General features: G+C 36.3%; 1 protein-coding gene across 2 annotated transcripts in view; it reads right to left on the bottom strand.

Annotated features, from left to right (window-relative positions):
* The window catches only part of tyw1 (tRNA-yW synthesizing protein 1 homolog (S. cerevisiae)), a 178,509-nt gene extending 162,171 nt beyond the window's left edge, over positions 1-16,338 (bottom strand). For both annotated transcript variants that reach the window (XR_003937111.1, XM_030151965.1), the window contains exons 1-6: positions 16,188-16,338; positions 15,767-15,894; positions 15,503-15,634; positions 13,286-13,387; positions 9,007-9,201; positions 6,698-6,985 (exon numbers count right to left, since the gene is read on the bottom strand). Coding sequence is in view for 1 of the 2 variants with exons in the window: in XM_030151965.1 (XP_030007825.1) it covers positions 6,698-6,985; positions 9,007-9,201; positions 13,286-13,387; positions 15,503-15,634; positions 15,767-15,894; positions 16,188-16,278 (936 nt within the window). In the remaining variant the exon portion in view is untranslated. The remainder of the gene's footprint in view (positions 1-6,697; positions 6,986-9,006; positions 9,202-13,285; positions 13,388-15,502; positions 15,635-15,766; positions 15,895-16,187) is intronic.
* Positions 16,339-16,485: the final 147 nt, after the last annotated feature.

Here is a 16,485-nt window from a genome sequence, read left to right as displayed (position 1 = left end):
GTCTTAACTTGCTTCCTTCTTTTTTCTTTCCTTGCTTCAACCTTTCCTCTTAACTTTCTTCTTATCTTCCTTTTTTTCCCGCTTTCCTTCTTTCTTTTTCCTTACTTCTTTCTTTGGTTGTGTTTTTCTTTCCATCTCTCCTTTCCTACTTACCTTCTGTCTTAACTTGCTTCCTTCTTTTTTCTTTCCTTGCTTCGACCTTTCCTCTTAACTTTCTTCTTGTCTTCCTTTTTTCCCTTTCTTTTTCCGTACCTCTTTCTTTGGTTGTTTCTTTCTTTCCATCTCTCCTTTCCTTCTTACCTTCTGTCTTAACTTGCTTCCTTCTTTTTTCTTTCCTTGCTTCAACCTTTCCTCTTAACTTTATCTGCCTTTTTTCCCTCTTTTCTTCTTTCTTTTTCCTTACCTCTTTCTTCAGTTGTCTCTTTCTTTCCATCTCTCCTTTCCTTCTTACCTTCTGTCTTAACTTGCTTCCTTCTTTTTTCTTTCCTTGCTTCAACCTTTCCTCTTAACTTTATTCTTATCTTCCTTTGTCCCCTCTTTCCTTCCTTAACTTTCTTCTTTGATTTTTCTTTCCTTCCTTTCGTCTTTCGAGCTGATGAAAATACTGAATTTGCCCTTGGTGACCTCTATCTATATCAGTATCTGTGTGCAAGTTCCAAATAAAACATGGAAAATATGATCAAGTACAGTAATCTGATTACATAGAAAAGTTTGACGACTGGATTATGTTCCAGCTCATAACCAACTACAAACTCATCTATAATCAGATGAGGTGGGACATATGGAACTCATCCATTGTACGTTGTTAGATCCTCTTGCACTGCCTGATTATATGAGCGTCTTTACTGCTTTTCAGAGGATTTATTACGACTCGTGCTACTGGTAACAGGCTGAAATGAATGAGCGGTGGAGGAGGACGATAAATCATGACAACGTGCCCTCTACACAGTTCGCAGCTCGTCGTGGATCCGGTTGAATGTCACCTCCGCTGCCAGTGTCGCAGTCAGAGGGGAAGAAGTGTCCGAGTCCCAGGCGCTCGCTACCATGGCAACAGGTCATCTGTGTGCGCGCTCTGATGCATATGGAAGCCGTGTGTGTGTACGGAATGTGTGTTTGTGAGTGTTTCATCGATTGGTGAGAAAAACTTTGACATGATGGACAGTAATGAGATAGATTTACATTTTTATACGAGGCTTTGAAAAAAACGGAGCTGCAGATTTCAATCAGTTCAGCTGCTGATTGCCTCCAAATTTGCACTTGAATCATTTTAGACCTCGTCTTTAATTTATCTTGATGTTTTTTTATAGCATAGTAATCCTTAGTAGTTTTCGAAGTTCAACTGGAATGTCTGTGTAGATTCTCATCTGCCCAGGTCATCGTTCTTCTTGGTTGTTCTCAGTTCACCTTCAAAAGAGCTAAACCATTCTACATTGTACAATATACTCTTATCTATGAATCAAAATAACGCCTCACAGATAAGCGGGAGGTGGGAGGCAGAGGCGAACGTGGACATATCTAAGGATGATTGGCGCGATATACGCACTGAGGCACATGTGGTTACAAATTCTAATACATGGAGGGAATTCAAATGGAAAATAATTATAATTACTAGATATTTCAGAACACCAGAAACAGTGTTCAAGATGGGTCCTCAACATTCCACTTCATGCTGGAGGAACTGCAGAACCCATAGAGCTAATCACACCCACATATTTTGGCTTTGTCCTAAGTTAAGTATGTTTTGGAGGGAGGTTTTCAACACCCTGAAGGAGGTTTTTAAACTGAACATCCCACAAAACTTCATAGCAGCAGTACTGGGAGTATTACCCAAAGGTCTGGATAGAAGGGCAAATAAATACCTCTTGAATATATTATTCACTGCTGCTTTATAGTAGAACTGCAACCGATAAATCAACTAGGTGCGTGAAGTCAATGCAAAAAGTACCGATTTGATTAATCGACTCGAATTGATTGAAGGGTGATATTGTATTGCAGTTTTCCTGAATTGAAGCTTCTTTGTGCGTCACAATAAGTGTCCGTGTGAAACACAACAGTGGAACTAATGTTTAACAGCAGAGAAATGAAGGAAACAAAGCTTTGATTCAGGAGAATTGTGGTTGAATTATTTTTTTGGATCACTTTGAGTCAATTAATCGGTTGCAGCTCTACTTTAAAGTCCTTAACCATCAGTTGGATGAAACCAGAACCTCCCTCATATAATACAAGGATTCAAAAAGTTTAGGATATTTACCAAATGAAGCAGATCACATTCTTACTAAGGCTTCAGAAAACCATCTTTACTAAAAGATGGGAACCTATGATACCTTTGTTGCTGCAATAATATTTATAGGTGATACAAAACTTCATGTTGTTAATCAAGGTGTTGTCATCCTACTTCTGACTAAGATTTATACCTACAACCTTATTTTTGGAAGTGGACATTATTAGTTTGCTGTGATTGTTACTGTTTTCTTAAATTCCCATCTTATGTTACCTAGGGGGGTTTGTAGGAATACACATACAGCTGAGAAAACAAAAAGAAACTAGTTGAGCTGTATTTAAATGTATCCATTGTATTGTACTGATAAAAACAGAAAATCTAACAAAAACTAAGTATTAAAAAAAGGCTAAACCAGTCCAGTTGAACCGAGAAGAACTACCAAGTTCAACTGGAATGGATTTGTTCTGAAAATGTTTCATCTCTCATCCAAGACACTTCATCAGTTTATAGTGTAGTATGCTACCTCATACATATGTTTAAGTGTTCAGATTGATGAAAAGTTAGGCATCAACAATCTACTGAAAACCAAACATCAATATTAGGTGTCTTTTGTCGCTTGCAGGCACTGTGTAATATTTCTACTATCAAAATCTTTTTAAAAATGATCTAAAAGTATCATTATGGTGTTTAGAGAAAAGAGATGTGAAGTTCTGCCAAAGATGCCAACGAATTGGATTGTAGATTTATTTACAAGACTCATGTGACCACTAGAGGGAGTAGTGAGTCACTTTAAGGAAAACTAACGCCACAGAGCCTTTGACAAAAGCACCAGAAAGTGACCAGATGGGATGAGAACCACTAAGAAACAACTTTTAGAGTCAAAGAAAGGAAGTGATAAAAATAGAAGCTGTTATTTTCTCCATTGGACTCAGCTGTAAATGAAAAGAATGAAGTTTGATGTTGAAATGGCAGCGTTTCTTCTACACGGGTGAGTTTGATTATTACGTTTATGAAGGTATAAAGTTATGACAGTTTCCTCGCTATCAAAAATTGAGGTAAAATGTGCTGTTTATGGAAGGATCCAAAACCACTGACCATAACTCAGTGGGTACAGCGACTGAAAAGGGTCTACACCATGGAGCAAATGACCGCAAGCCTACAACTAAATATGGACACTTCTGAACAAACAAACCATATTACTTGGCATTTGGGTGACTGATGAAGAAATGGTAGTTATTATAAGATTGTTATGTCTCTCTATGACTGATATTGTACTGCTGTAATTTTCCTTAGCACAAACAGTTATTTATTTTCCATGTGATTTATCTTTTTGGTATTTCTATTGTATTCCATTTACTTGTGCTTTAATTCATAGGGTCCTATGTTGGAGGATGTTCTGTTTCGTGGAAAAAATGAAAATATCTAAATAAAAAGTTTTTTTTTTTTAAATTATGCTGTTTAACACAAAACCAGATGTTTCCGTTCTGTCTTTACCACAAGCTGTGACTTTCTTTACTTGTAAAATGACCTTTTAAACTGTCAAGCATCATATATGTAAATAGTGGCACAACTCAAACGTGCATCAAAACATGATTTGTCCATTCACCAATGTTCAGATTATTTTTTAGGTTAGGTCTCATGGGGCAGGACGTCAGCTCTCTATAAAGGATAAAAAATAAAATAAAATAAAATAAAGTAGTCATTTGTAGAGTCTGAAACTAGCCTTTACTGCCTTTATTATTATTATCATTATTATTATTATTATATCTGTGCTTCACCTCAGTTATGTTTTTACCTTAATATCTAAACTCAGTATTTGGGGTGGGTGGAGTAGATGGGGGAGCAGTTAGATAGCAACTGGATACAACAGTTTCATGTTCAAGTTGTATGTTTCTTGTTATACATTTGAAAATTGAAAATAAAGACCTTGATCAAAAAAATTATGACTAAACTAATGCTGCATCTACCATTAGTTTGGTGAGGGTTTTTTTTTTTCCTCATATCTAATAAAATGCACATATTTAAGCTCTGGATTGCTTGTTAAACATAAAAGCTATCAGAGTGCATTCTTAGCCTCTGGGAATGTTGAACACTTTCCATTATTTTCTGACAGTTTATAGACCGTACAATTAACCACTTACTGTCAAAACAACTGGCAGATTAATAGATTTTGCAAATAATGTTGTTGTTTCTAAATATGATCACGAGCTGAGAGGAATCCTTTATCTGATGTTTATCATCCAATGTCGTTTAAGGACAACATGAGACCAGTTTGGCTGCTGAAAAAGCTCAACACCTTTATTTATTTAATTTGATCTGATGGAAGAGATCTAATGGATTAAACCTGTGACTGAAAAACTGCGGCATATTTTGGCTTCATAACAGCCTCGTGGTTAAAAAAAAAACCTTCATATTTGACAAATCAGTAGCACCTAGAGTCTGACCGGTATGAGCCAGCTGATTAGAGGCCAGTATGTCAAAATGCTGATAATATCATTTTGTTTCCATTATAATACAAAAATAAAATATAACAATAAGCAGTTCTTTAAGTTTCAGAGGCTGCATTTCTGTATTTTCACCAAACAACAGGCTCCCTCCAGTGCAACCCCTGTTTATGGCTTATTTTATGCTTATGGGTTTTTACCGTTAACCCCAAGTTCAACGTCATAACATGATGAATTGTGGGTAATTCCCTCAAGTAAAGTCAGAAGGTGCTGACTTACAGGAAAAGGTCCACAACAGAACCAGAAATCATCTAAGTTTTACTCCAACAGTACCCTAAACCAGGAACAGAACTGAATGTCTGGGTTTGACTTTCAGTCTATGTCGGGCTTCATTTTATAAAAGTAAAAAACTCTTTCCAGACCATCATGAAGGCGAACCAAGATATAGTGAAGAGAACTGCATGACATATTGATGAGAGATGAAAGTAATAACCAGCAGCCGACATCATTAACCCTTTAAGCTCCAAAGTTGCAATATAAAAGCAACATAACTGAATAAAACAGACCATAGTTCCAGATAGTTTCCAAATCTTGTTACCACATCCCACCAATAGATGGCAGACATGTGCCCCTTCAATCCTAACAACATTTCAGAACATGTTTGTGAAGAAGAAAATCCAGTTTACAGGTGTGGGCCTGAGCTGGTTTAGTAAGTAAAAAGTATAGTTTATTTAGTTTTAGTTTGAACAGATAAGGACAGATTTGGCGACTCTGCTGTGTGGATAAAAAGCTACTAAAACGCACTGTATTTTACTTTCTACTAATGCTTAAATTAACTTATTCTGTTTCAGATATTTTTTATTGCAAAGCCTTATCATAGTACAGACTTGAGATCCCCTGATTGGTACATTATGCTTTATTTTTGATATCAACATAACAAACGCACAATCAGAAATGAAAACAACAATGATAAAGTGAGAGAAAAAAAAAGAAATGGACTACCGCTTATGTAGTGGACCTTAACTGTCCAGCCCTTCCATATATGACATCACGGGTTTCCAATTTTTTTCAAATTCTCCCAGTTTGTCGTTAAGTGTGGATCTAATCCTCTCTAAGTGAAAGGTAGGTACTTATTGTTATCCAGGGTTTAAAAGTTGGTAGTGCTGTGTGTTCTGAATATTTCTGGAGCTTTCTGAAGTACCCAGTACAATCAGTAGGGGATGTGGTTGTTTAAGTTAATTTATTTTAAGGATAAGATGACAAAAAAATAAATAAATAAACAGAATAGTTCCATGTAATTATGTTCAAAGTTCAATTTTACTCAAAGTTACATAATCCAATATGGCCACCACCCTCTGATGTCACAATATGCAAATCATTTGTGAGAACATTTACTCCCATCATAAACTTTGGGTCATATCCAATATTTTTGTCATTTATAGTATGACTTTATCTCTAACCACTTCCAAGTTATAGCTTTTTGAAAATCTTGATATCAAAAATGAGTATTTGTTGAAAAAAAAACAACAACAAAAAAAAACAAACTCAGGTGCCTAAAGGGTTAATATCTGAGTTGATGTTTAATGGGCTTGTGTTATTGTGTTATTGTCTGTTTCTCTGTACTACTGTTTTGTTTTTATCCTGGTGTGTGTATGACATTTTATTTATTTTATTTTAAGCATTTATTAACATTTTATTCTAAACTGTAAAGCACTTTGTGATTTTATCTGTGAAAAGTGCTATGTACATCAAATTTACTTACTTAATATAATCATCTATAATCAATCTCAACTGCCTTTCGATCACTAGTAATGCCTATTTCATCCATTGATCTAACACATGAAAACAAACCATAATAGTAGTTGAACAGTTAAATCCTCATTGAAAATCTGCCTTATTCCCAAAGGTCAACACAGCGACAGAACAGATTTTTGCCAGAGGACACTTCAGCAGCCAGCCAATCAGTCTACAGCACCAACACCACCTTCGCTTTCAAACACCACCCATGTGACAGTAAGCGCCCATCCATTACCTCAGAGCCGTCGTTCTGCCGAGTCACTGCGTCCTCCTCCTCCTCCTGTCCGTGTCCGTCCTTCCTCTTGTTCTTACAGGATCCTCCGTTCTTACAGTTTCCGCTGCAGCTCTTCTTGTCTCCTTTGACCAGGTTCTGGAGGCGGTTCAAGAACTTCACTTTCCAGGCCTCGAAGTCGGCCTGGACGCTGCCGTTACGACTCTTCACCACATTGCAGTCGCCTTCTCCTCTGGTCATTATTCGTACCCCACTCAACATCCACAGCCACTTGTCCACATTTTTCCCCACCTGAAGATGTAAAAAGTACTTTTATATCGACCGAACGCTCATCAGGACGACCTTTAAACTGCATTTGGAGTAAAGTTTGAACATGAAATATGCTGAGATGAGTTATAAGTAACTGTTTTCAATTAGAATATGACAGTAGACATGAATATAGCTGTGGATATTCTTGGATTAACTTAACGTAAATGTTGTAATAAAAGCAGCTGAGACAACTTTAACCCATAAAGACCCAAACAGCCACTGGCAAACAGAAGCATCTACTGACCTAAACTGTTTAATACCTGTTGATCCATTAATCCTACCATTACATGTAAATAATTGGTGTAAAATACAGTTTGCCATCATCTTAGTCATCAGATATGACCCATTTGGACGCTCAGAGGCTCTGTAGTTACTAGGCCTGTGACGGTACACAAAATTTTCGGTTCGGTACGTTTTCGGTTTTCAAAGCCACGGTTCGGTTTTTTTCGGTTCGGTACAGGAAGAAAGAAAACTCCTCAAAATGTCTATTAATGCATTTATGAATTTTTTTTACATTTTTCCCCCAATTTTCGGAGACAATAGAATATAGAAAAACAGGAATAATATAATTCTGCTGCTACAAATCAAATAGAAAATAAAACAAATAGTTAATATTATTAAATGTATTTTAAACATTAGTATTGCACTTTTCCCTGAAAGGTAGTTTCGAACAAACAAGAAAAATCTAATCACAGTTCTGTCAGTTCACATTCTGCATAAAAATACCAAAAAAATTCCATATGAAGTGCAACATTAACAAGAGGGTAAACTGGTATTCTGTTTAAACAAACTGAAGAGAAACACTGACAACACAATGAACCAAATTATTTATTTTAGGACAGAGAACAAACTGTTTAGGACACTGTGTGTATTTGTGTGTGCCTGTGTGCACGGGGATTTTTTTTTTTTTTTTGGAGCCGGGGGGTAGGGGGGGCGCGCGGTTATATACCTGGGGGTGCGGTCCATAACTAACGTAACGAACGCTGTCGTGAAACGAAAGTGAAACTTTACATACTTTCAACGTTCTATTTATTCCTCTACTATACAGCGTGTGTGACAGACAGACAGACAGACAGACAGACAGACAGAGCTAGTGTAAGTGTTTTAGAACTACTGTAGTTCCTAGGGGCCAAACAACGTCCGTCTTATCACTGTCTCTTTCTTCGTTGTTGTCTTTCACCTGAACCTGAACTAATCCAAACTGGACTGGACTGATGGTGGAGGGTCTTCAGTCTCTTCCTTCCAGGTTCACATCATATTTGTTGTTTTTTTTAACCTTATATCAGCTGCTATTTCATATTTCGGATCAATGTATGCTCCTTCAATATGTCCATGTGAAACTTGCACAGATTTAAAGTTCCGCATCGAACGACGTCTTTCATTCCTTTTTCTTTTTCTCATCATACTGTGCTGTTTCGGTACAGCTGTGTACCGAACCGAACAGGTGCGTACCGAAACGGTTCGGTACGTATACCGTTACAGGCCTAGTAGTTACCATGGAAACACCATCATCTTCCACAACATTGATTCACCAGTAAAACCCATGGAGTTGGATCAATGACAGCAGATGGAGACACTTTGGTTTATGTTCAGTTAGTGATAGATTTACTGAAAAAGTAACTTTTTCCTTGACTTTTCTCTGTGTTTGAAAGTTTATCCCTCAACTTTAACCCATGAAGACCCTGTGCTACTTTTGATTTAACCTTTCTTAAGTGATTTATCATCATTCACTATAATATTTTCCTCAGTATTTCGCCTTTTCAGTGAAAATCATGCATTTTCCCGTATTTAATTTACTGATCATGCAGATGTTCATAAAACTTCAGATTAAAGTTGAGGGATATTATACGCAAATGCAAAATACAGAGGATAATACTATAATAAATGGTGATGAATCACTTAAGAAAAGTTAAATATAGAGGAAAAAATACTTTGGAACTGCCACAAAAGTAGCACTGGGTCTTTACGGGTTAACAGAACTTAATATAAAAACCGTATCTCACCGTGTTATAGTGGCCGACATAAACTGAGTTTCCGAGGCCAAACACCGCGTATCGCAGGCCTTTTAGGTACGTATTCCCGTATCTGAAGTCAGTGGACGCCTCCTCGAGCCACTTGCAGAACCACTCAGCGTTCTCCGTTGGCTGCCCGTCAGTGTAGGTCGCCACGATAAACACACAAACTGATCTGCTGGTGCACTACAAGGAAGGAGAGCAGAAAAAATGAGTCTGAATGGCACTGATTACACACTGTTTATAGTCATGAATCTGTAAATAACAACACAGAGGAGACGACTGCAGGTAAACAGACAGTACTCAAAGGTTCACACTCAGAAACATCAAAAACAAAGGGAAAAGAAGAAAATACACGCAGAGTGTGGGGTATGTGCAAATAAATGGTAGATGTGAATCTTCACCAGATTGATGATGTATTTCAACGACAATGCACAAGTAAATGATTCAAGTATATCCTCAGTTTTCTATTTTTCTGTACATGGTGAATACTTCGTTAGTTAATACAAGCAGTCATACATATATGTGGAAATCAGATTCGAACCATCTGCTTATGGGCCAAAACCAGCCGCCAAAGAGTCCAATTCAGCCTGTGGATGAACTTCTAAAATGTAAAAATTACAATAGTAATAATCATTTTAGCTCTGGGTCCACATTCAGCCCAAGTTGATCTGAAGTGGGTCAGACAGTGTATCTTTTGGTAATTGGATTTTCTTTTCAGAAACAAAAGAAAAACTAGTGGTTAATTGATTTTCATTTTAAATCAGAGGAATTAAAATTGAATTTCAAGGAATCTCGTAGACATGCTCCCTCCATGAATGTCTACAAACTCCAGATTTTGTACGAACTGGAAGATTCACACAAACCCATTGTTCATAAGAATCTTTGTGACCCAGGCATTAGCGCGCTTTCCTTGAAAATGACACCATCCAGCCACAGAAAATGAAAACAAAAACAGCAATTTTTAGTCTGTTTTTCCATTTCTGTCAGGTAGTAACTTTCTTTTTTGTTATTAGGAAGAGAAAACAAAAATCAATCCATTTTTTAAAATGTGGTTTATCTGTTTTGACACTGAAAAAGAAAAACGCCTTGAAATTAAATTTTAATTTGTCTATTTTAAAATGAAAATCAATTATCCACCAGTTTTTCCTTTGTTTCTGAAAAGAAAATCCAATTACCAAAAGATACACTGACCTGGGTCGAACCATTAAAATACTATCGTAATAGCCTATGAGTAATGACAACTCCTAATTTTTCTCTTTGTTTTGGTGTACAAAAAAAAAGGCAAATTACAGGAAAATGTTGACATTTACAAAGTATTTTCTCAAAAATGTGAATAACATGAACAAATATGAACAACCTGAAACGTCTTAAGAAAAATAAGTACAATTTCAACAATATTCTGCTGTTACTAAATGTTTTGTGTATTTGTAGATCCACTGTGATCTGTAAGTTGTAACGAACATGTGGAAATGATAAACGGAAGCATAATAATGTTAAAATTGCACTTAATCTTCTTAATAAACTTCAGATTTTTTGAGGTTGTTATTCACATTTTTAAAAAGGATAGATCCTAGATGTAAACATATTAATAATGTGGTTTCACTTTTTACCCTATAAAACACAGAGAAATGTATATGGTGTATATTTATATGATATTATGTTATTACTTTACTGGTCCGGACCACTTTGGGTCACATTGGGAGGAGGCCCATACCATAAAATGATGCATCAGTGTCTGTTATTCACCACTAATTCACTCATAAACTCTCATGCAGGGCAAGTAGATGTGAGTAACTTCATATGTGACATTATTTCACCTCCTGCAACTAATGATTATTTCCAGCATTGATAAATCTGTCGATATTTTTGATGAACTGAGCAATCATTCAGTCTATAAAATGAAAAATCTGCAAATGTTCAATACCTCTATTTATTTAGTTTGACCTAATGAAACAGACCAAATGGATATAGAATTTTACAAGTAAGAACTGTAAAATCAAATATTATCACTTAAAAAATAAAGCAAAGGTTGCCCTAATAACAGTCTCATGGTTTGGAAAACATTCATCTTTGACAAATCAGAAGTGTCTGATTTGTAAAATGGTAAAATGCTGATTCTGTCATGTTGCTTTTGGTTGAATTTTTTTGGTTCTGATAAAATTTAAAAAAATACAACATGACAAATATAAATTTTATGGCCCATGCACATCTTCCTGTTGAGCGATTTTAAAATAGTTTCACACACATTTTATAAAATCTGTTCTGCAAGAACATAGAACCAGTGTCTGACTTATTAACTGATTGAATTTGTAGCACCCCCTAGTGGCCAATATGAATCAAATTTTAACATGGAACAGTGAAACCCAATAAGGAGAAGGAAAGAAACTATTAAAACGTTCACATTTAGGAAAACTGAATCTGAGAATTTCTGCTTCTTTTTTTTAAATGTGGTTGCCAAGTATTTGATTAATCATCACAGTTGTAACTTGACTGTCACGTTCCCATTGTGACGCATCTTGGTTACAAGTCATTTCCACACTTCCACAAACATCTACTGGGTCTGAAGCGATAATAGAGAAGGATTATTATTATCTCCTCTAAATACTGTGCTTGTAAAATACTTTTTTACTTTGAAATGTACTGTTTTACTAGAGTGTTTTGTATGTGTATTTGTTTTTTGTTATTGTTGTATTGATAATTTCTTTCCTGCTACTTTTTAAGACACTTGAATGAAGCGACTATAACATACCATAATTTCCCCCTGGGATTAATAAAGTATTCTGATTCTAGTATTGTCTTAATGCTTTAATGCTTAAAAAAGGGCTCATATTTATCTAAACCCACTTTTATTAGTCTTTGGTTCATTTATTTGTGTATTTGGACCCTAATAGTTCATACAGTTTGAATTTGAACCCTCCAGGTGCTGCAAAGCTATCTTTATATTCATTTTGGCAAAAATCGAGTGGATTTCTACAACCTGTTTTAATTCCTTCTTAACTTGTTACATCTATAACTAGTTACATCACAACATTTGCGCATTTAAGGTCAAGACTTCTGAGGAACATTTCTCAGAGTACGACATAATTGTTTATCAGCAGCAGCGGTTGGAATAAGTCCAAACTTCGAGTCGATTACCTAAAATGTTCAGCTGTTGGTTGAACAGGACAGAAAGCACAGCAAACAACCTGGAGGGGGCGGGGCCTGAAGTGGCTCATTTACATTTAAAGGGCCAGCGCTCAAAACGACCTTTCTCATGTCATTACTCAGAAATAGGGTTGAAGACGGACCTGTGGAGTTGAATTCATGAAGAATTCAGACCCAAGCAGAGCATTTACAGTTTATGTAGACCACAGGGAAATGTTTGAAAATGCATAATTCCATTTAAAAAAGCAAAATATCACTCTTTTAAAGCTAACTGCGTCTAAAACACAGTTGTCCATTTCCAGGTACACGTACAGACACAATGAGGATTAATGCCATCTGAGAGTAAATTCTTTTCCGAAGGACAGCATAAGTGGCTCTTTTCTCATCTCCAAACTGGTCCAAGCTGCCATAGACAGAGCCTCTTCTTGACAGATGGCACTAAAAGGATTTCCAGCTGCATCCACAGAGCAACTGGTGTCTGCGGTCATTACTCCTGGGCACATTTTCCATCACTGAAAACTGTATCACTATCCTATTGAATAAATGGCTATTTTCTCTGTGCTGTGCAGCGGCCAACCAACGTCCTATTCATCTCTCAATACACTGTACAGCGTGCGAGTCCACGGAATGAAAAAGGACCGCTGATGAAAATAATCCATCTCTCCTCAGCTGGGCAGGATTTGTGTATCACATTTGTCCTCGGTGCCAACGGTTTGAAGACTCCAATCAATGAAAAATGAAGCAAAAAGCTGAGCTGGTGCTGAGCGCCGCCAAACCCGCCGGCCCACTGCACTCTCTGTTGTCAGGCTTTTAATAAATAAACCATCATTTATTCTACTTTGATTACTTTTGTCCTAATTAAGCCTCAAAGTGGCCGCGCTGCTGAGTCTCAAGTGTTCCATGTTACATTTCAGACATTTGATTAACAGCCTTGAGCAACTTCTTAGCGATGTTTTAACAAGGGTTTGAAGAATTATTTGCACTGTACAATTAATGTCTTAATTTTTAGATCAAATTTTTTTTTATTTTTAGAAGTGATGGTTAAAGTGTTTCTAAGTGCTCCTGCCTTTCTTCATTTGTGTAGCTTTAAACATAAACTTCACTGTGTTTTTTAGCTTCTTACCTCGTCAGCGAGTCGGTCATCTGGATCGTATTCCTTCATATCAATCACTTCACATGTTAGACCCAATGTCTGCACCTCCTCTGACAGCTGCTTTGCAAAACCCTGCACAAATGTAACAAATCAGCAAAGTATGAAAACGATAAATAGACTTTCAAGTTCATCCAGGAGGCTAACATGTGTGATTTCTGAACTTAACACAAATTCAATCGATCTTAGTGAATTCTCCATGACAACGCAGTTTTATCTGATCACTAAAATGTTTCTTCAGTTTCCTGTGAATTTGTCCGATTACAGCAAATCTTCACGCAAAACACTGAGTCAAATGTTACCGAACTCACTTACATTTGGTTGTGAAGCTACAAAGAAGGACTTTTTTATTCCTTTAGTATTTTTATTTTGTCAAGACTACGATAAAAAATACAAAGTTTGACATTTCTATTGACATCCATCAAAGTTTTGTCCTTCTCTGTTTTAGTTTGATAGTGATTTTATGTCAATCTCCTGTATTTTTACTCCAAGACTGAGGTACGAGAGGAACTTCCTGCTTTGTGGAATAAAATAAACTCTCAGGTGAACTTCTTCATTTATAAATAAACACAATTTATTTGAATTTTTGTGATAAGAACCTTTTCATGGACAATTATTTATTCTCATTTGAACAACTTTGCTTTGATTAAAAAATGTATATGTGTATTATCGTTATTTGTGCCATTTTCAATTGATTCTCCTGTTACATGTCAAACAGTGTAACATCAATTTTGCACATTTAAATTTCTTAAGACATTTTAGTAACAAGAAACATGAAAAACGCCATGAAAACCCTCTGAGGGCTTTTTATACATTAATATACAATATAATACACATGTGTGAAGATCCAGTTTGTCCTCAAGGATATTTATCATTATGTGTGAAATGTTGAGTGTCCATGGTTTACTTTATCTATTTGTACAAATAAATCCAAACAACAGCACAACAATAACATTAATTTGAGTTTTGCTAAGTTTAGAAGTACTAATTAGTGTCTACAGTGATTGATAAGAGTTAACAGAGTCATAATAATTTGTTAAACCCCACATATTTTAGCAGAAAATAAATGCGAGCTCTTGGACTTTTAATTAATATTATTTTATGTTACAAACATCGAAAAATGGTGTTTTAAAGGAAAAAGTGTCTTCGTAAAGTGTTGGATCATGATGTCTCTTTCTCCAAGGCTATTTTTACACTGCCGGGGTTTGTGCTCAGTTTTGATTATTTTTGTTTGTCTGTTCATGTCTTTTGTCAGGAATTTGATTCCAGTGTGACCTGGCCATGATCCTGAACTGAGTTACATGCACAAAAGCAGTGAAAACCCTCCAGCCTACATAAAGCTGTGCATTCAAAACCTTAGATTTAGTTATATACTAGCTTATACTGAAGTTAAAATATGAAGGTATTATCAATATCCATTGTGTCAAAAGTCCCCATTAGTGTTTCCCAGTATATTTGATGTTCTAGAGCTATTTTACTTTTTTACTTTTTAGCATGGAGTGACTCTTGAGTTTGTTATGAATTGGGATGTAAAGTCAAATGGATTCTAATCTGACATGTCAAACAGAGGCAACATGGACATCATGTCTGTATCTGATTCAGGACCTTAATGGAAGTGGACCTGATCCAACTGAGAAAAAAAAATCTGATTCCCCGTGCTTTTGTGATTTGAGTAACATATGCGTGAAAAGCTCAGATTTGGGACACTTTTCCCTGCTGTGTGAACTTTATTGGATGGATGAACACCATATATTACTCCCTGTTTTGATGATAGATATGGAGAAGGCTGTCTATCATGCAGCTCAACGTCTTAGACACTGAGATGACTTCTCTGCTGCTGTTATTTGTTTACAGTCTAAGCATTTTGAACATACATTATTACAATAGTTAGAATAACGCTCAAAGATGAATAAAATAAATCAGCTCATTAACAAAATAAACAGAATTCTAATTTCATGAGCTTATGTGTAGGACTAAAAATACTTTCTAGTCAGTCATACATGATATCTTTTCTCAAGAAAGAGAGGACGGTAGAGAAATATCAGCAGTACTATGTAAAAACATTTAGATGCTGAGTCTACACCTTAAAATTGTAGGTGAAAATAATATTCCCATCATTTTCATTCTCCTTAGACCATTCTGAAGACAGCATGTGTGTGAGAAAGTGTTGGGTCTAGGGGATATCCTTACTTTTGCTGTTCCTGTCTGGGACCCAAAGAAGATTTTAACTCCAGACACATGAACAACAGCATCTCTGTCAGAGCAGCCATTCTTCTTTTCAGCTTTGTAAACCTTTGGAGCTGTGTCTGCGGACAAGCTTTGCTAAAAGGTAAAGAAGTAGGCAGAGATAAACAACATGTAACTTCAACAGCACCACTAAACACTTCTATAAAGTGGCAACATGTGTAAGAGTGAACATCAGTGAGGTTGAATTATCAGGAAGTAATCATTCACCTTTTTCAGACCCATCTTTAGAGAGATCCAGATGCCGACAAACACTGCAGCAGCTGAGTATAAATACAGCCTGTTGTGCCATATCGATGTAATGTAGGACAGAGCAGGACTTTGAGCACTGTGTGATACTGAAAGGACAAGCAAGTTCAGCTGAGACCTCTGTGGACAGCTCAGGTGGAAAAATAAACCTTAGCTAACTTCCGTAACGTGAAGGCATGCAACACATAAAGAGTGTCGTCTAATTCCAAACTGTCGACAACTCAAGAGAAACTAATTAACCTCAGATAACCTACAGAAAACCAAAGGCGGCTGAGTGAAAGCTAGCAAAGGATGCTAGCTAGCAATGTGAACTGATGCACAACTTGAGCTAAAACAAAGTAAATACAGTTTCCAGTGGCGTTAAGACATGAAATTAACTTACTTTTGTCCTCTGACGCAGACACAGGAATTGTAAAGAGTGAAAAAAGAACGACGAAAGTCAGCATTGCTCTAAAAGTAGCATTTGAATACATGTTTAAAGTCTTCTACAACCTATGCTGTGTGGAACCATGTTGTTTGGCCGATAAGCACGACGGGAAGTGTAGTTACTGACGTGTCGTTCCGGCGCCAACTGCTGACACGCATCACAAAGCAGCCATAACTTCTCAAATACGATTTTAACTCGTATTTAATGTAACACAATTGATGATTGATGCTGAAAAATTACTTATATAAATTTA

Source organism: Sphaeramia orbicularis, chromosome 13 (genome assembly GCF_902148855.1).
Source record: "Sphaeramia orbicularis chromosome 13, fSphaOr1.1, whole genome shotgun sequence".
In the NCBI taxonomy this organism is placed as follows: domain Eukaryota; kingdom Metazoa; phylum Chordata; class Actinopteri; order Kurtiformes; family Apogonidae; genus Sphaeramia; species Sphaeramia orbicularis.
This window is presented reverse-complemented; position numbering and strand designations above follow the sequence as displayed.